The sequence below is a fragment of the Pseudopodoces humilis genome, chromosome 1 (genome assembly GCF_049639895.1).
Source record: "Pseudopodoces humilis isolate 2021_Gansu_Grassland_sample_001 chromosome 1, ASM4963989v1, whole genome shotgun sequence".
NCBI lineage: Eukaryota > Metazoa > Chordata > Aves > Passeriformes > Paridae > Pseudopodoces > Pseudopodoces humilis.
The window spans coordinates 141,404,420-141,428,099 of NC_142200.1; the positions used below are offsets into that span (position 1 = coordinate 141,404,420).

At 40.2% G+C, this 23,680-nt stretch overlaps 1 protein-coding gene across 1 annotated transcript in view; it reads left to right on the top strand.

Moving 5' to 3' along the window:
- Positions 1-320: 320 nt before the first annotated feature.
- The window catches only part of ADARB2 (adenosine deaminase RNA specific B2 (inactive)), a 301,583-nt gene continuing 278,223 nt past the window's right edge, over positions 321-23,680 (top strand). Inside the window, exon 1 of the mRNA XM_005528513.2 lies at positions 321-469. Within this exon, the coding sequence (XP_005528570.2) occupies positions 370-469 (100 nt within the window). The 5' untranslated portion in view covers positions 321-369. The remainder of the gene's footprint in view (positions 470-23,680) is intronic.

Genomic DNA, 23,680 nt, shown 5'->3' on the forward strand with positions numbered 1-23,680 from the left:
CGATTGGGCTGCGGGAGACTTTGCAGCAGCAAATCCGCCCCCCTCGCCCCCCCCACCCCCCCACCCCCGCACCATCGGCTTCAAAGCGGCCGGTGCCCAGCAACTCGCAGAGGTGCAAAAAGTGGGCGCGGGGCCGGCAGAGCCGCGGCGGCGCCCCCGGGCATCGCCCCGGCCGGGCCCGGCACGTCGGGGCGGAGGCGCGACCCTTCGGGGCGGCAGCGCCGAGCGGAGCCCGGGCACAGCCCCGGCACAGCCCCGGCACAGCCCCGCCGGCCCGACCCACCGCCCTATAAAAGCCGCCTCCAGAACGAGGAGAAACTCCGCGGGAGGAGAACACGTCGGCGCGGTGCTGCTCGCTGAGGTACCGGCATGACATCCGTCCTGGGCAGCGGCAGGGCGTCGGGAGGGCCGAGCGGGCAGCTGAGATGCAAGTCCAAGAGAAGGAGGAGGAGGAGATCAAAGAGGAAAGGTAAGAGAGATGTGATTTTCTTGTTGTTTTCTTTTCCCGCTCTGTCCGCCCGCCACCTGCACATCATCGGCTGCTCTCAGCTCTATTGTCAGCGCCCGGCGCTCGCCGGCGCCAGCCCCGCGCTGCCCCGACGGCCGGGGCGGGCCGGGCGGTGCCTCGCTCGGGGCCAGCCGGGGACGGGAGCGGCCGCCGCTGTCCCCGCGGCCGGGCACAGCTCGCTGCCCTGCCCGCCTTGTGCCGGGCCGAGGCTGAGCCCACGGGGGTGCGGCGGGGGAGCTCCGGCAGGCCCCGGCCGGTGTGGTGGCCCCGGCCGGGCGCGGTGCCCTCCGCCTCACACCGCGGCCCGGGGCCCGCCCGTGCCCGGGCCAGGAGCTGCCGGTGCCCGGGCCAGGAGCTGCCGCTGCCCGGGCGGAGCGCGGCTCGGAGCCCCCCGGGGCTGTCGCGCCCTCCAAACTACCGCTTCTCTCCTTTTCGAGACGAGGTCCACCAAGTTTTTCTGTTTCGGTGCTGTTCCCCGTCCGTAAGCGAGCCCCGCTTAGGAAGGCGCTAATTGCCGTAAGCAGGAAAAGTGAAGCTACAGGATGTCATTGCGAACAGGGAATATGCCCTAGATAACAGCTCTTCGCAAGGCTGTCTTGCTTTCTCCTGTAGAGGGGATGACACACTACTGCCTGATTTTTGATGTTTTGCCTGAAAAAGACGAAGTTAACCGGCTGTGAGCACTTTAAAGTAAAATAAACTGATACGAGGAGCAGAGTGCCAGAGATGCCCAGCTGCAAGGCATTCAGCTGCAGAGATGCGAAGTCCGAGTGTTTATCCAAGCAGTAAATATAATCTAACATGTAATTATGATCTCTGTGGTACTCACACAACTTGTAGTCAGCTAGCACTCAAGTTGATGCTCTTTCTCTTCCAGATTCTAGAAAACCTAATTTATAGGTGCCATTAGCTAAAGTGTCTCTTAATTATTGATTGTGTTCAAGTCCTTAAGTGCGGTATTTGATAACTTTTTAGAAAGGTGTCAAAGGAGCTTTTGTATAGTAGGTGGTAAAAGCGGGCCAAATGCAAGCCTGTGTCATTTGATTGTCACTATTTTTACTTTCATCTGTTAACTCTCTATGTTCAAAATCATAGTAACGAATAGTGACCTGCACACAAGTAGAAACAACAGACGTGCAGATATATCAGGACTTTGAGTAGGTGTGCAACCTCAACTTGTTACTCAGGGTTTTTAGCAGGTTATAACACCTGGTGAGAAAGGCTGCCTTTTACTTGGTGTTACAGAATAAATTTTAAAACTCTCAGAAAGGAACGCTTCCATACTCAGTTCCCTTAAAATTTCGCTGTAATCAAGTTGTGCTCTGCAGACTTTTTTAATGCTGATTTGTTCTAGAAAAACTACTTTTCTACAGAATTGTAAACTTAGCCTAGCTTTAGCAATCTGTACTTGGCCAGGAGACGAGAGTAAAGCATTAATCTATGCAATGGAGGAAAGGTGCTTGGTTTAATTTTGTTTTTAAGAGCGGACAAAAGTTAGGGTCTTTGAATAAAATTTTTCTGATGCATCCTTTTTAGCTTTGTTTTGCCAAAACAAGGTGGAAGTTGAACGTCTTAAAAAAAAACTAGTACAAAAACTTGTTCAACAATAACTTGGTAGCTGACAACTATTTGCAGAATGCACAGTTGGAGGTGGATGGCATTCTAGAAAGTGCTTAACTGACCAACATCAATAAGAACATGCACTTGAAGTATTTGTTTTTTATTCTTTCAAATGTGCTACTTGTAACCACTTTTCAAAAAATGTATTTGGCTAGTGTACTAACTACAGGCTTGTGTTCCTATGATTTTGTTTTTCCTTTCTCTGTAATCGCAGTATACATATAAAAATACACATTCCTATAAAATCGTGCTGGCCAAAACTGTAACTGAAGGCATGCCCTGTATAAAACCTGTTGGATTTTACTATTATGTTATTTTATTTAGTGACCATCTTTATTTTTTTTTTTATTTTTATGATATGTTATAAGGAAGTGTTGCTTAGCAAACAGACTATTGAGGAAACTAGTCAAGAAAATGTTTATTAGACTATTGAATTACTATTTTTTAATGAGAATTATTGTGGGTTCCACTATTTTGCAGGTTTGATCTGTTTAATAGATTGTGAGAAAATCTTTGCAGAGGGTTAGACCAAATACACTTGCTTTTAACTATTCTCCAGCACATATCTTGTTGTTTATAGCAGGAATGCTTTTTAGCTGCTTTAAAGTATGTAACTAAACACATATGTTTACAAATCTATATCCAGGGATACCTATGAACACGAGTGGGCAAAGAAATTCACTATAGTCTTAAATTTAAATTGAGTTTTAGACAAAGTAATGAAATTAATTTATCTGTCACATCCCCACTCATTAAGGAAATGGAGTCAACAAATTTTTTATATAACTTATTATATTTTATTAAATGTTACATATGAACTGTGCTTAAAAACAGGTTGAGACATTGCCTAATAGAATATCTAGGAATGTACAGCAGTGGAAACAATTACTGTTCTCTATTAGTAGCCTCGCTTATCCCTTCTGTTCTACTTTTCATTCTTTCAGTCATCATTTTGCTCTGGTTAGTGTGAATTATAAATCCTGTGTGTGGTTATAGCACTTCACTCCATTTCTTTTATACCTGGATGCTCTGTTTTAGGAGTTTCCTGGGGGCAGAAGGCAAGTTCAAGCAAGGAAAGCAAACAGCATTCTCTGAATAGCTGAATTTCCTTCTGCACTTGGCCTAAAAAAAAAAGCTAAAGACCAAAAACACATGCAGTAAGAGTCAGAGAGAATTTCGATATATACAAATCAAGCACTGCAAAGTGTAGGACACTGAAAATTATTCCAGTGTACAATATCATTGTCCAGTAATTAATTTGTATGCATCTTATTTTCATACTTATGAAATCCAGCAGCCTTTTCAGTAAGATCCTGCCTTAACAATAAATGTCTATGCAATGAATATCATATTGCAAACATCGATTTACAGTCATTTTATTCAGTTTTACACTCTATGCAGAATGTGTGTTAAAAAGTTAAAATGTGGATATTTAGACCTATTTGTTAAATTAGTATTGGTAGAAATATTTTCATTGCCATTTAGAACAGTATGTTAACTCTCAGTGGGAAGTAAATATCTTAAGTTTTTTAAGATCTAATGAAAATAAATATGGATGCTTGACAGATTATCTGCATATTAATTTCATGTGGCAGCAGTAACAGATATTTTATATTTCCCTCTCTGTTTGCTCAGTTTTGAGTTTCTGGGGTTTTTTTAAATTGGTGTGTATAAAATGACCAGAGGAGAGGAAACTATGCCTATTGATTTAGAGAAATCCGTTTTAGGGGTTTATAGGTGGTTACTGTGTTTGTGGGTTCTTGTGTTTTCTTAGGGCTCTGGAATATGGCAGAGTACTGGCAGAACTCAGCACAGCGGCCTCAGCACAGCTTGTGCCCATTTCATAGCCTGTGGTATAGATTTTGAAAAGAAGGCTTGTTTTCCCAGATAAGTCATTACAAGTAGACCAAACAAAAGCAGAGTTGCCATTTACTGATAATACTAAAAGGGCCACACTTCAGCAGCCTCCAGCAACTTGTTAGGAATCAACGCACAGAAGGTAAGCATAAAATAGGAGACTGGATAGATAACTCTTCCGAGTTATTTTGCAGTGTAAGACAACAAATAAGCCACCTTAATTGCAACGTGGTTTATAGGGCTGCAGAGTGAAGCTCATTACTTAAAAGCAGGAGGGCATCAGGTATCCCTGATGTGGTAGAAAGCCATGGCCAAGAGTCACTGCTGCTACAATAGGACATGAAATAAATAAACTAAATAAGGGCAGCAAGTGGCAGAGATAGGCAAAATGATTGTGAAATGAAATTCCATGAAAAATTAATGAAATAGAAAGATTGTGCTGAAGATGAAGGGAGGAAACCAGCTTGGTTCTTCATCATCCTGCAATGCCAAAGTAATAAATGAGCGTGTTTCATCTCGGCAAGGTTCAGGGACACAACTTCTTCCCCACAAAAGGACTGTGTTGTGCTTTTCGATGTGTTCCACTTATCTCATGCCCTGACAGCTTGAGAGGAAAGGAATGGATTTGGTGGTAAAATTAAATTGATTAAGCCTTTATCCATCATCTAATTTGGTAGCTTTCTTTTTTCTTTTCTTTTTTATTCTTACCTCCAATTTCTAGTGATCCGTGTAATGACAGCAATTTGAGATAGCATCAAGGACATTAGCTACGATGACTGAACTTAAATTTAGAATAAAAATATGGGATTCATGAGTCCATATCTAAATAGCAGATGATTAGGTTATAGCAGAGTTGTAACTTCCTAGCAACAGCATGTAATTGTGAGGACAATAGAATGGTGTATTTTACTTTCAAAGAGAACAGCATATAATTGTGAGGACAACAGAATGGTGTATTTTACTTTCAAAGAGAACAAAATACTTCAATTTTATCTCAAAGTATTAATTATGTAGGTAGAAAAAGCACTGGCATGAATATTGACCACGTCTTACATGAGCAATAACATATATTGTAATTTTTACGTTTCTGAACACAGATATTGTCAGATGTTTTGCTTTCCTCAGTGGCAGTACACAGACATATAAAGATAGTGGCAAAGAATCCAATTGCTTAAAATTTTGTAGTTTCTCCTTGGTGACTTGTGTAGGAAAATTCTCCCTTAAGATGAGAGCTGTGCTTACAAGTTCCCAGTTTAAGTGGTATTAATGGAGTTTTTTAAAATACATAAAGGCAGCCGTTTCTGAAGTGATACCCTACAAATGGAAAACGCTGCACTAAAAAATTAAAGGTCAGAAGAAATTACCTTGTGAAATACCAAAGTTACCGAAGGTCTGTGCAAACTGTATTCTTAGGTTCCTTTAATGCCTTATAGGTTAGCAAGTCTCAAAAAGCAAACATGAGGATATCTGTCTGATCTCTGCTAATTGTACTACTTTTGAATTACTGCTAGCCAATATTGTGTAGGTTTTGCAAGTAGTAATGAACCTGAATTGATCCCTGTGTTTACAGCTAACTATCTCTACAACCTTTCAGGCAGTTTACTGTTTTTTCCGTGTAAGTGATTAGTTATCCAGACAAAAAAGGTTGATATGCATCAGTAGATAGATCATTCTCAAGGCATCTGTGATGAACTTGACATCTGCTGTGTAAAACAGCTTGTTTTGCCTGCAAATTATGTAAGTTCCAATAGTAAAATGAAGCGCTTACCTTTCTGCTGTGGCTGACCTTTGTTCCCCAATGTATGAATTTGAAACGAAGCAGCCAACCCGGAGGAGTTTTAACAGCATATTGTGATATATAACGTATTAAAAAGACTGCTTTGTTAACTAGCTTGTCAACCCATACTAATAGGCAACCCTCCCTGAGTCATAAAATAGGCAAATTTAATGCTTTAACAGAAAGCATTAACTGGATGGAGTTACTGTCGTTCAATCAGTTTCGAATTTCTTGCTTCTTACAGCAGATTTGAAATATGAGGATGTATTTTTGGACCCCGAATTAAAAATACACACTCTGGACTAAGGACTGGACATTGCCATGGCTGGTTTAATGAAAATCTCTGCTAAGCAAAGCGTGATAACAAGGGAAGCACGGAGCAGGGCAGAGTGCATGAAGAGCAGGACGGCTAATATTGAAGATATTACCGTGACATTAATGAATGAAAGGTGTATTTTCACTGAGTGTATTCTGTTTTGTTCTGGCTGTTCTAGCTCCCAGATGTGTACTAGAAATGGTGAGGATTCAGAGACATATGGCAAAAGGGATTAGAGATGTGTAAAATTTCAGTGGAAGAAAATTGATAAGATTTATATTGTTTACTTTGGAGATAAACATAAGAAAAGATGCAGTAAAATCATATTGAAGAAGAAAGATTACAAAGAAGGTGAACAGGCTACTCGAATTTGTTCCTGATTTTTTTATTTACTGAGACAGAGGCCTTTAAGGAAGGAAAATTCAGCATGTTTAATAGGAGTGGAAGGACATTTTCTGTTGGGACTGTATGTAGCTGACCTGGGGAATTTTTTCACTTAAGGTACAGAAAAACAAATTTGTTGGGAGTTTGAGGTATTTGATTAGCTCAGCTGAGACTTGTGCTGCTAAGTTTGATGCTCAATTCAGTGACTGTAGGCTTTGGCTTTGGGTAGGATGCATTAAGAAGGATTTCATTTTTTTAATATGAGATATGAATCCCCTTTTTCAGGAAATTATCTGACTCCTGACTTGCTTGGATTAGGTGGAAAGGTGATTTGTAGGCAGTTTAATCGCTCCTGCTCCCTGTGAGGCTTTTTGCACTCTCCCGTTTCCCCAGCTGAGGCCGTGGCGTGGCAGCGGTTCAGGAGGTGACTTTCTGCTCGGCTTCGCGGCGATGGCGATGCGCGTCCCTCTGCCGTGTGCTTCCCAAAACCAGCAACACAGCTGGCAGGGAGGCAAGCACATTTCACTGGAATATTCCTGACAGCTTTTTTAAGTCGCCTTCCTCTCTGTTGCCACTCAATGCCCTTCACGGTATATGTAAAAATAGACCAAAATAGAGACTAATTCCTAGTCTCTTTGATTCTGAGTGAGGTTAGGATGATTACAATCAAAATTAATTAAATCATTTCTTATTCTCTTGAAAAAAATAAAAGGGAGGAATAGAAGGGGGTGAAAACAAATTTTACAAACACAGGATGATTTGTTAAACAGAAACCTCACAGGTACTGGCATGACTGCCAGTGCATCATCATCAAGTGAATATTGTGTCATAGGGGATTACCTGTGCAAGCTAATCTGTGTTTTTGAAAGTGTTTCTGTTGGGTTTGGGTTTGGTCTCAATGCTAAACCAACCACTGTGTTTGATTCTGGAGCTGTGCTACTTGTGAGTGATGTTTCTGAAACCTGCACTACGTGTTGGTGGCATTTCTTGTTCGAGTCTGGAATGAGGAACAAGCAATAAGTAGATCTCAGCAAAATACTTTGTGCTAAAGTGTGACTTTTTTTTCCCCCATTTTTTGTTCCTTGCAAGAGAAATGGTGCTCAGAATTATTAACAGAATCACCTTTCCCTAAATGCTAATGAAACATCAGCGTGAAGACTCAAAGCTGCTGGGAAGTGTGGGAAGAAATAAGTAGAATTTGACAGATATTTTATCTCCATCTTCTTAGGAATTTACACACAACTGATTTTATGCAATTGCTTGCTTCTTGCCACTTCTCCGACACTCTGAAATGGCTATTTATTCTTTAAATAGCAGGATTAACAAATGTAAAATGATGGCTTTCAAGCCAACTGTAATGTGTTACCTTTGTATGAGGCCTAATTCTGCTGCCCTTACTCAGAATAAAATTGAAATTGAAACTTTTAAGTATCAGTCAGGGTGACAGAACCATGTTTCTATGTACATTTATGTCTGTGCCTTAATATATAGGTACATATATACATGTTTGTGTGAAATATAGTTGTCTAGCTCTGTGAAGGGAATGACTGTAATAAACTCCAAGTTATATTCGACAAAGGGTCTTAAAGCCTGTAGAGTTCAAATTATATGAAGAATTTTTATATTCCATTGAAGTATTTTGTTTGGTGATGTAAAAATAAAATACTCTTGTATCATTTGTGTTTACTCATATTCATGTATGAGCTTGTAATTTTAAAAATACATATGTAAAAATTCTCATAGTGTGTGTGTGATCTTTCTCTATGCAATCAGTCGTCTTACAGACAAATCACAAAAGCACAACTGCACAAGGATTTTTTTTTGTTTATTTTTCAGAGCGAGAAATAAAGGAACTAAAGACACTCCTTATAAGCCAGACTTTTTAGTATATTTCTACATTCCATTTGTGTTTTTTGAATAGCTAAGTAATTCAGCATGGTTAAGACAAGTTTGTATGCAGAAGCCTGTAATACTCATGTCAGAAAACCCCAAACGTTTACCAAAAAGGTGAGTTTGTTCTTAAGTTTGCATGCTGATCTTTCTCCAGCTGAATCCTACAGAAGGAATAACAGAGCAGAACTCAACTTTGAGCTCATGCTCTATATTGCATCTATGCCAGCAACCCAGCCACAAGCCACCAGACAAAATGCCTGGGGTTTCTTGAACAAAAGTTACCCAAAATTAACTTTCATTAGCTGATTTACAGGTTGTAGTTGCCCTTCCTCCTGTTAATCATGAATTGCTATTTACATGTCCATGTAAATGCTGATTTTGGGAAGCAGTCTGCAGTGGTCGGCAGTGCCTCATTGTTGAGCAGCACAGACAGTAATTAAATTGGAGCTCAGCTCTTGCTGCTTGTGGATTTAGGAGTTTAAAAGAAACAGTACAAAAAGAGAGTGTTCTTTAATACCACTGACAGCAGGTTTCTTCCACTTGCAACTGCTTCAAAGATTATTGATTGACCTGTGTTTATCATTTATTTATGCTAAAGCATCTGATGCGTGTCTCTTGTAAAATCTGTTGTTTCTAAAATCAAGGTACTTGACTTGTTTGCAATTCACGTTTATAATGATCAGTTTTTACAGTTATGTAACAGGGAATTGCTTTAACTGGTGCTATGCCCACAAAGAGGACTTTTTGTGCCTTCAGATGGAATCCATAAGCACAAGACATTTGATTCTTTTTTTGTGTTTTTTTTTTTTTTAATGAAACTGTTTCACTGTGCAAATCCTTTAAATTTTCTACACAAGAAGAAGGAATGTACAAGAGTGTTCAAGGATAAATGTGAAGCATTTCAGTTCTACCAGAACAAGTCAAAAGCTTGTCTTTCTGGGTTAACTTGTACCCTCCTACATTCTTTTAAAAGGAGACTTTATCTCTGCGTTCATTTTGTTTAAAGAAAACAAAAGAAAATAATTTCGAAGTCTTTTCATGTTACAGCACAAGGTGTAAATGCAAGGTGAAAATGGGCAGTAGGTTATTAACAGGACCAGTTACCAGAAGATGGTTATTAGATGTCAGAAAAACCTGGGGATTTAAAAATATGTACAGTTTTTGAGTAGTCAGAAATGAAATAATCTTTTGCAGTTAGAAGTCTGGTTTGTAACAGAAGTAGTTTAACAGAACACTGCTTTAGATAGATTGGTTAACCCAGGCACATTTTTAAGCAAATGACACGTTCTGCTTACATGTGGTAAGAAGCCATAGAGAAAGGTGTTTTGTCAGGTTTTCCTAAAGGCTAACACCGAATTCCTTACTAAATTTGTGCTTTTATGATGTAAGGCACATTGGACTATTTTTCCTTGTATATGGTAAGATCATGCTTCTCTTCAGATGGGTCCAACTCATCCGAGACATCAAGGATTCTTATTGCCCAGAGTTAATAAAAATGCATCTGCATAATCACACTAGGTACATGCTCAAACTACTTATGGGAAGTTATTACCTCTCAGAGGCAGACTGGCCGTGTTTGCCCAGTTTATTGGGGGGAAGTTGAGTATACCAGTTAATCTGTTGCAGAATTAATGAGCAGTAGGTAGCAATGCAGGAGTCTGTCACTCCGCTTTGGAGTGTCCAGCAGCCCTGGCTCTGGTGTGTGGCGGTCCTTCCACAGCTGTAGCTGGATCTCACTCTCGCCTGTGGCCCTGGGAGCTGCTGGTTCCCAGGTGAGCCGTGTGCCAGCACCACTGCTGGCAGCAGGTAGGGCATGGCAAAGCGGGCCCGCCTGCTGCTGCTGCAATGAAGAGGGCTTTGTGTTTACTTACCTCTTTTGTATGTATACAAAGGCATGGGATCTGGTTCTTCTGTGGTGTTAAACCACATGTGCTCTTCAGCTTCTGGAGGGCTTTCAATTTCTCCCACAATGGCTTGTTTCAGGTACTGAGGGTGAGCTTTCTGTGTAGCAAAGTTTATGTTTAAAAGGTGACTCTTTCTTCAGTATTAAGCAGCACATTGCGGACAAGTCTGCAGAATAACCACACTATCTCTGGTTTTGTAATATACAGTATGTCCTTCAGATGCTGCAAGAATTTGCTTATGGAATTCATTGAAACTTTTACAGATTCCTTGATTCCTTTTTTTTTTTTTTAAATGAGATTGATCCTTTTAGATGACTCACTTAATTTCACAAGGATTAAATACAAATTTCTACATTTCATTACTTTCATTTCCATTAAAAATCACAGTGACAGTCCCTACATTTGTACCTTGCCTGTAGTTCAACTGAAATTCATCAATTTTGTTTGTGTACAAACTCTTCAGAAGACCAAAATATTATTTTACTTAAACTAAAACTACTCTAAATTCACTCTAGTCTTTAACAATAATTCTTTGACTAAAGTGTGGCAGATACGTCTTAAGATGAAAAAGGAACCAAGCACTCATTTCTGAGTCCAGGAAAGTAATTTATAAAGTTTAAAAAAGAATTTAAAAATCTATTCCTCATGCATTATTATCTTAATTTTGCCTCAAAATAATTGTCTCTGAAATTAACTGAAACCAAGCAGCAACAAATTAAACTGGTTTGGGTCTTGCAGAGTGCTGTTTGAACAGGAGAATGAGTTAAACACTACAGAAGCCATTTCAATAAAGATAAACACAAATGTTCCAAAAAATCACCCCTAAAATGTATCTAACCCTGAAAATCCACATATTTGCACTTCTTCAATTTGTTTTTTATTTACAAAAACACCCATCTCTTTCCTCCCTTTCTTTTTACTATCTTACTTCCCTTGTTTGTATCCTCACCTATTGAAGCAGCTGCTATTCATACAAATTATGAAAAGGAAAGTATGTATGAGATTGGTGCCTGGAAAGGACCAATATATCATCGAAGGTCTTTGGGGTAACATATGGCCTTGGTGCAGCAAAATCACTTCCTCAGTCATTCCATTGCTGCTCAGAAAAGCAGTAAATAATAAGTAACAAGTTCTGCGTACAAATGTGCTGGTGCTTAAATATTTTCATGGAATCAGAAACTGGATAAGAATTTACTGTTATTTTCCTGAAGATCTTTTAAGTACAAAAAAAAATTCACAATGCACTTTCTTAACAGCATACATTTCTTAGGGATTGTTCTGTTTTAGCATATCTAAACTGATCTTGCTACCAGTTCCTGAGCTGAGTAGATGTTTCTCTGGCGCTGACATGTAAAGTTGGTTCCTGTGCTCTTTAGGCAGAAAAGGGAGACAGCAAAAAGTCAAGATAAGAGGCTGAGACTATTCTTTTAATGGCCATTACGGCAAAAGCAATGTGTGCATCATAGGCAGGCAGTTGATTGGGAAGAGTGGCTTGTTAATCTTGCTTAATTTTACACATCTTGTTAATCTTGTTTTCCAGTACCTTTCCCTTTCTGTTGCGACTGCTGGTGCCAGGCATGCACCTGCCTGCAGGTGCAGTCACGCACAGCCCTTGTGCAGGCTGTCAGCTGAATTGCCATCAGTCATTTCCCAGTGCCCCAACAGGTGTCAGTGAGTTGCAAGTTGTAGAAGAGATGACGACTCACAGAAACCCACACTGCGAAAAGAGACTTCTCAGTCTTGGTCAGCTCAGGCTTTGCGGGGAGGTGCAGTGCAGGTGGGCAGGCACACACCAGGGGATGTGATGCTCTCAGCACACCTCGGGCCAAAACCATGGCTTAAGGGTAGCACAAAAAACATCTCCCTGACCAAGTGTAGGAAACTGTTTCCATCAGCCCGTTCTAGCAGACAGCTTGTCTTTGCTGAATGTTGACAACATATTATATAAATTTCTCTGCAACAGCTTGTTTCAGAAACTTTCCCTAGTAATATAGATTAAGACAGAATTTGTTTTGACTGCTGTAATGCATATTCATTAGATAAAAGCCCAGACAATTACTATGATAGTTTCACTAACAGGTGGAGCATGTTTTAGGATTTGTTGGGCATGGGATTTGCTGGAATAATCTCAGACAAATTTGGGGGATTATTTTTGTGATGAAAATAATTTTGTATGGGAAGTGAGAACATAAGCAGATTTGAAAGTGATTTCATTATGTTTTTACATTAGTTTGCTCTTAAAATTTTAAATCTAGAATACGTTCATACTTTGAACAAATGAAGGTCTCTCAGGACAAGCAAGAAACCACACAAATAAGTGCTACCTTCATAACAGAGCTAACAGTTGAGTAAATGGTAAGCAAAGGTATTTCTAACAGGATATCACATTATTGCATTAATTTTCCAAAACTAGAAAAGTACTAGAAATTATACTTTTTCCGTCTTCACTTGTATCATATCCACTTTCATCCATTAAAGTTAGATTAATTTCAGTTGAGTAGGTAATATTACAGCAAATACGCATGCATCAACATTGTCGAGAAGTTGCAAATGAAAGCACAATTCCCTTTTTGTTTCTGCTAGGAAAAAGAGAAAGCTTGAGAGCAGAATCTAGATGAAGAGTATAGGAGCCTAATCTTACCCTATTACATGGCAATCTGGTTTTTTTGAGGAGTACCAGGCCCTACAGCTTACAGGACCTACATTCCATAGGACATTCTCATATGGGCAGTCACTCTGTCTTCAGCACAAATTGATCTTGGTGATCATTTTTATAGGGATTGGGGTCGTGCTATCTGGCACTATGAGGAGTGGATCACTGCCAAATTAGTTTCATAAAGTAAACAAGGAAGTTAAAACTGCACACTCAGGAGAGCACTTTAGTTCATCCCTACAGGACAGCATGAGAATTTAATGTTAAAGGAGGTTTAAAAATACACTTGCCTAGCACAGAAGTTATCAGTCTAGACTCCCCATCTGTTGAATGCCTTGTAAGTATCAGTAGCACTTCAGTATCTGACTTAGGCAGAAATCATCATGTAAAAATGCTAATAATTTCTCTATGCTGTTTTTTTATGAATGGAACTTCAAAGCTATGAATTCATATGTTTATATTCAATTTCTGTTTATATACTTAAGCAAAGACTCTCTAGTACTATGCATATTAATGTGCCAATATGTGCTGCAGCAACGCCTGTATAAAAGTACATTCATGTTTATATAAAGGCCTGGACTCAATTGAAGTTTTGTCCTAGGCTTCATAAGGAGCTTGGATCCAACCCTGTATTTTTTTTTTAATAAACATCAGAACAAATTTCTAGGAATTCATTTAGTTCATAGCATTGGCTTTTTGTTGTAGTTGGATTTTAATTCTTAAGCACAAGTTTTTTTTTATGAGCTGCATCATTTTCAGCTGCTTGTGTAGAGATGTTTCTCTGTTGACAGAGCAGCTTCCATACTCCCTTTGCCATCACCGTTTGTCTTTCTTGTTTTCAGTGTGTTTTAATCATGCCCTCTAATCCCCTATACCATTATGACTGATTAATTAGCAAACCTTCACTTTCAAGCTCTGAATTTTTCTCTTAGGCTCAGACCATTTATAATCTCAGCTGAAAACACAAGATTGAACATCTGCCTTGTATTTAATCTCTTTGCATCTTGTACCCATCATGATTATTGTTTGTTCTTTATTATAACTGGGAGGTTTAAGGGTGAAATGTTACATTCTGCATTATCTGGGCTCTTAGCCTGAAAATAAATCCATGCAGATGGGCCATGGGGAAATACAGAAAATCAAGGAGTCCACAACTCAGACCACAACTTGTTTTTTTGCAGAACTTTGGACCTCAGATGTCCATTTTTTTCAGGAATCAGCTTAAAGAATCTGGATGGAAAAAGACTATGATAGATGAAGTGCTTCTTTTGCAGAGCTTGCATCAGTTTATATTTTCAAAATTTTCTTTGCAAAGATGTGGGATAGAAATATACACATATACTTGCAGTAAGTAAACAAATCCAACATTTTCATTCAGTTGTCAGATGCAAAGATCTGCGCTTTTCAGAAAATCTTGTTAAGGGGATTGTAATGGCTGCTGGTGACAGTGAAAGGACCATCGTCCTTCAGAATCTCAGGTCTGAGCTTCCCTCAACTCCTTGTCAGGATTTCCATGGGAAGCCTGTTGGCAGGGAGCAGTTTTCCCTGCTGCACTTCTTGCATGGGTTTTTTAAAGTAGTTGGGGTTAAGATTTTGAGGGATTGAAGGGAGATCACATACCTGCTTGTCATTACCTATTTCCAGCTGGAAACTTTGGGATGTCAAGCTTTCTCTTCCCCGTCACTGACTCACAGCATGAAGACATAGTGGAAATTTTCCCAACACATTGTACATTTGTCAGCACAGGTAGAAGCGTGGTGAATAAAATAATTTCTTTGCTCATCCCTCCTACTGTCCTAGTCACAATCTCAAACACCACGTAGCCTCACACAGAGGGTTTGTGTTTTTTTCTTCAAAAGGAACTATCTGTCTGCAAGTGTCACATAATTTATACAGAATTGAGTTTACTTCTTTCTGCTGCAGCTGATACCCATGTGTCATGTCCATGCAAAGGACCATGTTGTCTTTGTCCTGAACTGGGCCATGGGGTGTATTTAGGCTCTCCCATACATAATTTCTTGTATTAATTAGATGTTGCCACCCAGCTGCTGGTGTCTCTTGCAAATACACTTTTCTGTTACTCATAATATCTAAGCCTTCCAAAATCTGCAGCAGCTCCAAACACTTTGCAGTAATGTTAATGCAGGTTTTGGAATGATGCTGTAATATAATACAGTTATAAATATTTTCATTCTGGAATTGTAGGAAGAGAGAAAACAGCTCATGTCAGTTATTTTTTGAACTGATTTTCTTATTTCTTTCAGAACTCTCTGTGATCTTCATAGATAATAGATTAAAAAGTAATTTCAAACATGAATAAGAAATAATATGTGCAGAAAGCTGCATTTCGGCTAGAATTACCAATGTAAAACACCTTTCTGGGACTGTGGCTCCGGTCTGCCAGTTTCCCATGGAGCACAGAGCAAGTGTGGCTGAGACTGACAGAGCCCTGTTGCATTTTGAAATAGTTTCTAGCACTCATTTCTTTCCCCATGAAGAACTAACTTTTAAATATTCCAGGAGGCCTTTCAGGAGAAGTGGCGTGTTCATTCCTCTTCTGACTGCCTCTGTTTTTAGAGATCTCTCTTGCAGATGTTTTTTCACTTAAAACTTTGCATTGCCCAGATGCATTGCTCTGTTCTCACACAGGTGGAATCTGGCTGTTGCCTTTATCTGGTGTCTCTGGACAGCAGTGTATCAGCAAGGAGCAGATGGTTCTAATGTGACTTGGTGAGGCTGAATTTTGGGTCGAGGGTTTCTTGAGAAGATGGCTCAAGAGTTGATAGCACTTAGGGGAGATGCAAAACCCCACCTACAACAACCTGTTCTCTGGGAGGAGAGCTGATGTGGTACTTGCACCTGAGACCCACACCCATGGCACCTTCTGCACCTTCATGCTTTCCATGGCCAGAAAACTCTGTTTTATGAAGAAGTCTGTGACGTGTGTGTGTCTGTCCAGGTGCGAGTCAGGGCCTTCACTTTGTGTGTGCTAGAGACCTGTTAAAGAGTTGGGATCAGGACGGTCCAAACAGCAGGCAATTCTGCTGGATGTGCTCACACGAACCTGTGAGAGCTGCAATTACAGGAAGTCTCACAGCCGTGGTTCTTCTGTGTCTCCTGGTGGAATGGTAGGAGTGTAGTGGGCTCTTGGTCCCCCCAGCCCTATCAGCAGGGAAGACCTGTGTCTTACCTGATGATTTTCTGGGCTTTGGCAGCAGGTTCCCACACTTGCAAAATGGATTTCCTTCAAATGAAGCTCTGTTCTGAAACTGGCAATGCTGAAGGTTAAAATTAGCTTCTCCTTTATTACTAGGACATATTTTTAGGCTCTAATTCATGTCTCATATGAACGCAGTCCTCCCACTCCCATGTTGGGAGTGCTGAACTGGAGTCTGAGGGCTGTGCATTACATTTTCCAGAAATAGGTGCAACTCAATATTTTGAATATTTACATTCTCTGCCTTTTAAAAAATGTATCTACTGGTTTTAGGTGCATCTATGGGTTTAAAATAGTGAAAAACTAAAGTATAAGATGCTATCCTTTGGTTTTTTTGTCACTCTGTCTTATTTTTATTTTGGTTGCATGAAGGGGAAACTTACCTTAGTTTGCATCCAGGTTCTGGAAAGTGCAAAAATCCCCCAGAGAATATAAGCTCAATTCCTACAAAAATATTTTGGATATCTCCTGCTTTCTGCCCTCTCCTTTGGAGCTCCAGAGCCTCTAAGCCCAGCTGCTGGTGCAAGCCGTGGTCCATTGCCTTCCTGTCAGAGCACCTGTGGCTGGTGTTCACAGAGGTCAGCTCTGATAGAAATGTCTCGTGGGAGCCCTGATGTGCAGCAGGGGCAGGGCCTGGCCTTCAGAGGAGGTTCCAGCTGGTGCCATCAGGTGGCAGTGAGGGGATTTCGGAGAGCTTTGACCTCAGCCACGGTGGCAGAGATGGCTGAGCAAGCTGGCAAGCAATGGGAAGGAACTGCAGCTGCCTGTGATGCTGGAGCCCCTGCCCTGAGATGTCCCCCTGCCCTGCAAGGCCAAAGCTGCTGTCCTGCTGTGTGACTCCCCTCCAGCCTGTCCCTCCCCCTGTCCCTCCCTGGGGACACGGGCAGGGACAGCTGGGTCAGCGCCGGTGGCTGTGAACAAGGAGTTCAGAGGAACCCTGCTCATTCAGAACCCTGCAGGTACAAAACTTCCAGCAGGATGATGAACTCCAGGGGGAGTGGAGTTCATTTACTGTGGAAACACAGCCGCTGGTCCCATTAGGGCTGGTTCAAGGGGACGGGACACTCTTCACCTGCCTGCTGGTGCCCTGCTCTGCCCTCCCAGTGTGGGGTATTTTGTGTCTACTTCCCGGTGCTGGTGACCTGTCCTGAGTGTTTCTGGGGTTCGTGCAGTGCTGGCAGAGGGTGACCTTGCAGCCTGTACCAGGAGCTGCCCTTAGGTGCGCATGCCTCCCATCCGGAGGGGAGTCTGAGCCCAGGTGTTGCAGGGATGGACCCTCAAGGCCACATCAGAACAGCTACAGGCATTTGGTGGAGAGTGCTGTGATCTTGGACATTGTCTGTGACCATGTGTTTTTATCCTCAGAATGGATCTCCATTCTGAGGAGCAGAGAAACAGGATTTTAGCAACTCCTCACGAGGGCTGTCCCAGCAGCTCCACGCTGGGAAGGCAGTCAAGTCAAGAAGACTCTGATTACTGCCACTCCACAAATTATAAAAAGTGTAAAATATCTATATTGCCACCAAACAGGGATGGAATTAGACATCACATAAAACCTAAAGTCATTATTTTCTTTAAAGATAATTCTTTAATTTAAAGGTATTTCTTTAAAATAATCTCTTATTCTGTCAGCATACTCTGCAGGCTAATGTAATCAATCCAATAATGACTGTCTTGAAAAAGAAAAGAAAAAAATAGTATACAGAGTTTGGAAAAGATTTGTTTCATACTATTGCATAAATAAGGCAAAAATAAATGAGACATTTAGAAAATGCAAATCAAATCACGTCTTTGTTTTTATCTATTATTATTGGAGCTTGCAATAGGTAGGATTAGAAAATGATCACTGAGAAATATTTTTGGCATACTGAATATTTCAAGTCACTGAGGACTGTTTAAAATAAAACCATCAGCTATATCAATGTTTGAATGGAGAGGAATCAGATATTTCTGCTACTGCAAAAAATTAATAACGTAAGTCATTAGCATTAGTGCAACTTGCTTCTCTTTCTAATTTACAGGCACATATCTAGATTAACTGTAAAATATTCCTGGGTTTAGGACACACTGTCCTCCACTGAATGCTTAGCCTGGAAAGGTTATTAACATTGAATGGGGACTGTTCTCTCAGGAGAGCTGCAGATAAAATGACCAGGGAAAGAAATAGCACAACTTCTCAAATTAGCATAATTAGTAATTATCTCTTAATAGCCCCACTTGGCTTTGGAGACTTGGCACTTGAAATTCCGCTTAAAGTTCAGTGAGGAAAAACAAATTTCACGCTGAAATGTCTCAATAACACAGCTGAGCTGCCGAGGTAATCGTCTGGTTTAGGTAAAGGAAAGGAGATGAACATATGGATAGGAAAGATCTCTGCTGTAAGCACTGTGTTTGTGTTTGCATATGTAAAGCACTCCAGGCTTAATGGTACAATTGCCACTTTCTCTGGGGGTGAGGGGAGGGCAGGAGGATGAGTGGGACTTTTCTCTCTTCTTTAGTGGAGAGAAACAGATGAAGATAATAAACTAAAATGAGCAAATCCCATTCATTTTACACTAGAATAGTGTAATTTCTTTTGCAATTCTAGCTAAAATAAAATACCAAGAGACAGACAAGCCAAGCAGTGGATAGAAAAGCAGCCTTTATCGTAGCCAGTGGCAGAACTAAAACCTTTCAAATGGGGACAGTTTTCCAACATTTAACTCAAGGTAAAATTGGATGAATAAGCACAGGCAGCCTGGTAACCCTCATTTTTTTTTTTTTTTTTTCTGTGGCAGTGAAACAGATGGCTCTCTTAAGATGCTTTTGGCTGGGAAAGAATAAAAGCAGAAGAGAAATATTTACCATTTTTTTACACACCTAAAGCCCAGTCCTCTTTATCCTCAGGCAGAAAGCAATTTATCCGTCCATCCTGGTGGAAACAAGCCTTTGTTATTAAGAAGGCACATTTTGATTTACATGTTGCACATCTGGTTGGAAGCTTTCCACTGGGAAACACATACACAATTGATAAGCCTTCCTCAACTAGTTTGAAATAGAAAAAGAAGTTGTTTCACTCTGCCCTCTTTGGCAATTCATGTTGGGTGCCAACACTTCAGCAGTGGATTTATTGCAGTGATCGTTTGGGGAGCTTTGTTTTTAGTGTAGGTTAATGTTTTAGTCTGGTTTTTTTCTTTGGGGCGGTGGGTCAGGGTGGGGGGAGGTTTGGTTTTTTAATGTTTGTTTTTTTTGGGAATGGGTATATAAATATATATACATATTTTATATATGTATGTATGTATGTATGTGTATAATGTATATGGACGTATAAAAGCATGTATATTTTGGAGTGCCAGATTGCCATATGCCAGAGGTGCAGGATGTCAAGGGTTGCAGTGGTTCATGCCACACATGGCCCCTCCTGGGGTAGGGTCAGGTGGCCTCTAGAAGAGGCACTTTTTGTTCTGCCTGCAGAGTGAAGGATCCCTTGGCTGCAGGGAAATTACTCTTTTGGTGCTGTGTCAACACATAAAATAGGAAAGATGAAGACAAACTAGTCAGAGGAGGTTGACAGCTGTTACAAAACTGATAGGCTGACACACTCATGGTCAGAGGAGGAAAAGGTTTGGCTTAAAAACTGTAATTAAGGCTGGCCAGGGTCCATTAGCTCATCTTCACTAGCAGCTTTGCAACCTCACACCCTATGCATCACCCTTTTTATACAGGTTCTAGGTGAGAAATATGATTAAGCAAGCTGCTATACTATGTTTCCAAGGCCCAATCTCTGAAAGCAATTCAAATGCCTCTATCAACCAACAAAATCCATTTCAAAATTCAGCAAGAGCATGAAAGCAAAGAGGGAGAAGGGAGAAAATAAATGGAAGCAGATCAAAAGAGATGAAATGACATTTGAAAAGTATGGAAATGAGGAGAATACTGAGACTGAATTAATTGCAAAAAAATCCTAAAAGATGCAGAAATCCAGCAGGTCTGATGTAAATATTTGCTGGCTGACAGAAAGCAGGGAGATGGGCCAGTATCATGATGAAACGAACACATTTCTCCCCGTTCCCCCCAACCAGACCTACTCCCAAATGAGCACTTGACAAATAAATTAAGCTCAAGTACCAACAGTAGATAGAATGCAGAAGAATATTCTGATGGGCACCTGAGATGTCCTGATAGACTGTATGTGGGGAGCTGCTGAGAAGAAAATGCTACAAAAGAAAAATACCCACTCCCTGACAAGCCTCTTTGTTGAGTGATTGATATGTTTCTGCTTTCCGCCCCTATAATATTGGGAATGTGAACTGCTGCTTTGAGGCCAGAACTATTAAAAAATAATCATCTGTGAACACTAGGTTGACTTTTTTTTCCCCCCAAAGCATGTAGCTGTAGGTAGTGAGTGTTGATTTTTCTGTATCCCTCAGTCTGGATTTTTTAGGGCGAATTTTTCAGAACTGGTCTTTTGTCATTTTGTTCTTAAATTTAATCTTAAGACATATAGTAGAACCAGTTGAGTAGTTGCTCATGTGTCTTGTTTGTTTGCAAAGCTCATTAGAAAGATAATCTTGTTAAATTTGAGAACCCTGAGCTTGATTTCTGGCTCTTCAGCTGTTGTTTTTGTGACTTGCAATCTGCTTGCCTCCCCTCTGCACTGGGTCTGCCAGGACAGAGTAACTGTTATCACTGTTATTTCTAATCTCTTAGTGCTGTGAGCCCTTTAGCGACCATTAAATTATGCCTGGGATGATGTGATCTTGATCTGATTTGGGATCTCCTGGTTGCTGTTGTGAAAGAAATAGCAATATTCCTATGGCATTGTTATTTTTAGGCATTGTGCAAGCTGAGTGTGCAACCTGCAGGTGAACTTCCAAGGGCTACTTCTGTGACATTAGGTCTTGTCAGATGGCAATTAATTATTTGGCCTGTGATTCTTGGAAAACCTTAGTGAGGTGGTTAAAGGGCATTTATATTCTTCTAAAACCAATGCTAGAGAGGAATGCTCAGCAGTTCAGTCAGGATTGGACCTTTAAAATTGGACAGTGTGAAGAGAAACATATAAAAATTACCTGAGCAGAAAAACGCCTGAGGGTAATTTATTCTCGTAAAAAATACCAGTGACTTACACTGACTTCATAGGTAGCATTTAATTGTGTCAAGCTGGTGATCTGCTGCCTTGTTCCATTTTTGCTTTCCCTTTCCAATTTTTGGAACCACCTATTTTGGCTATTTCTTGAATTGCTGGTAATTCAGAACAGAGAATGAATAAGAACATATTGTGTATTATATTTGTGTTGCTTTCAAACAGAATTAAGCATAACCTGTATATATAGATCATGGCAAGGAAATATCAGTAATTTTCAATGGAAGAGTAAAATGGTCAATCTATCAGGCCTATTCTCCTTCATTTAATAAAAGTAGGTCAATGTAGGTTTTATGCCGTTCACATTAGTGTTATTCATTTTAGCTTTACTAATAAAAGTGAATGGCTGGTTGAGCATTACTGGAAGAGCATATCAGAAAAGAAATTAGAAAAAGAAAAATGGGTAAAGAAGCATTACAGAAAGTAAAGCCCTACGTCATGGGGATGTTCCTATAAAACTTGTTAAATAACATTGGCTCACAACCTGGTTTTGAAACTCCCATTTCTAAATTACTAAAGTACAAATTAACTGGAACATGTGAAAAAATATATCTTGTGTATTTGTTTAACTTCAGATCTACTATTAAACACTCAGGAGGTGCTGACAGTGGGCTTCATGCATTGAAGTGTTTATCATATAGTTGGAGAATGCCATGATCTGCTCTGGCCTCTGCAGTTCTGCTTTAGCTGTGACTTGCTGGTTTGGTTCCTATTCATTTCCATGGCCAGGTTCCTGCCTGAGGGGATCGTTAGTGGCATGAGGAATGTTGGGTGGTGATTATAAGATGAAGACAGGGAGAATGTTATTTTATCTGCTGCTACGAGCATAAGGCTGTTTATTGAAGCAGATCAAAGGAGTATGTAAACATAAATACATGTGCACACATAAATCCCATTGCATTTCTTTAATTTGCCTTTTACAGTTTTTAATAATATTGCAATTTTTCATGCAGTTAAGAAACAATCACTTTAATTTTTCTCATACAGGGCCTTGGAAAGTCATGAATGAGAAGAGAAGGAATCAGGATTCTTTTTATTTGCCTTTCAGCTTTTATTTAAAGCACAGACTATGCTTTTATACCTTTCCTGAAACTGTAAAAAGCTTTCAAAACCCTTCAGAAAGGGTGAAAAAGTTGTTCAGCTTCACACAAAAAATGCACACATATTTCCTTCATATCCTGCACCTTGAGTCACTCAACTTTTCATAGCCATTTCCTAGTAATACTTGAAAGAGACCATTTTAATGTGTGTCTTGAACTAGATCATGTTAAAATTCTGCACCTATCATTACAGCATTTGAGGAACCATTATTTTTTAGTACATTTGTTTTAGACTTTTTCCAGGGTCTTGTGAACGGTCCCAGTCTCAGATCACAAGTTCTGTTTGGGTTATTGTCTGGAATTACTGCAGGATGTGGGAAGCCTTTTGGTGTCTTACTCGTCCCTTCAATGCCCAACCACCCTAGGCTTCAAAATAAAAAGAAAAAAAAGCCAACAAAGCACATCAGCAGTAACCAAATCAACTAACAAAACAGGTTATCATAAGAAGGTTTAAGGTATTTTGAATACTGGACTTCTAAACATTGTTTCATGACATGCCTTAGATTCAGTTTGAATCCATGCAGACATGACATACCTTAGGCTTTGCCATTTTTTTACTAAAGTAAGAGGAAAAAAAAAGCCATTCTTTTAACAAAGTCAAATTCCCCATTACATGCTGAGCTAAGGATATCTCTTCTCTGTCCCCAAGCAAAATACTCTAGTAGCAACTGGAAGCCTTATAATTAACAGGAAGTGGGAGAAATGAGTTATTTCAGGAGGTCATACTCTAGTAAGTGGAAAACTACAAGACCCTCTGTGCATCTCACGCAGTGCTAAATTCAGTTCAGGTGCTCTAGGCTGTGAGTGTCAGGAAACCAATGAGAACACTTCTCTTAGTCTGTCATCTGCTGTGAAACACAGAAAGCCACAGGCAGATGTCGAAAAGAACAAGTGGCATAATTTCCTACAGGGCAGCTTTGCTGTAGCATAAGACCAGTCCCTAGGTAGAAGTCATCTGTGACTGACCTAGGACGTGGTTCAAGGTAGTACCTGTATTTTATATGAGGTACCATGGAAAGCAGAAATGATGTTTCACATGTTGGGAGATGGCAAAATTTTGGATGAACTAGAAGCTGACTAGATTCTTCTGTAAAATGGGAAAAAGCAGTCTCTGGAGGAGTACAAGTGGTATTGGACCATATTCCTGATAGAAGGCATTTTAACTTATTTTACAATCGGTGAACTCAATCATTTTAGTTTTACCCCTCAGTATGACATTCTGTTGTAAAAATTCTTTGAATTCAGTTTTGAAGAGAAATCCCAAGCCTTTGTTCTCATTTCTGAAGGAATTTTTATATTTTACACTCACATTGATTGTATTTTCAG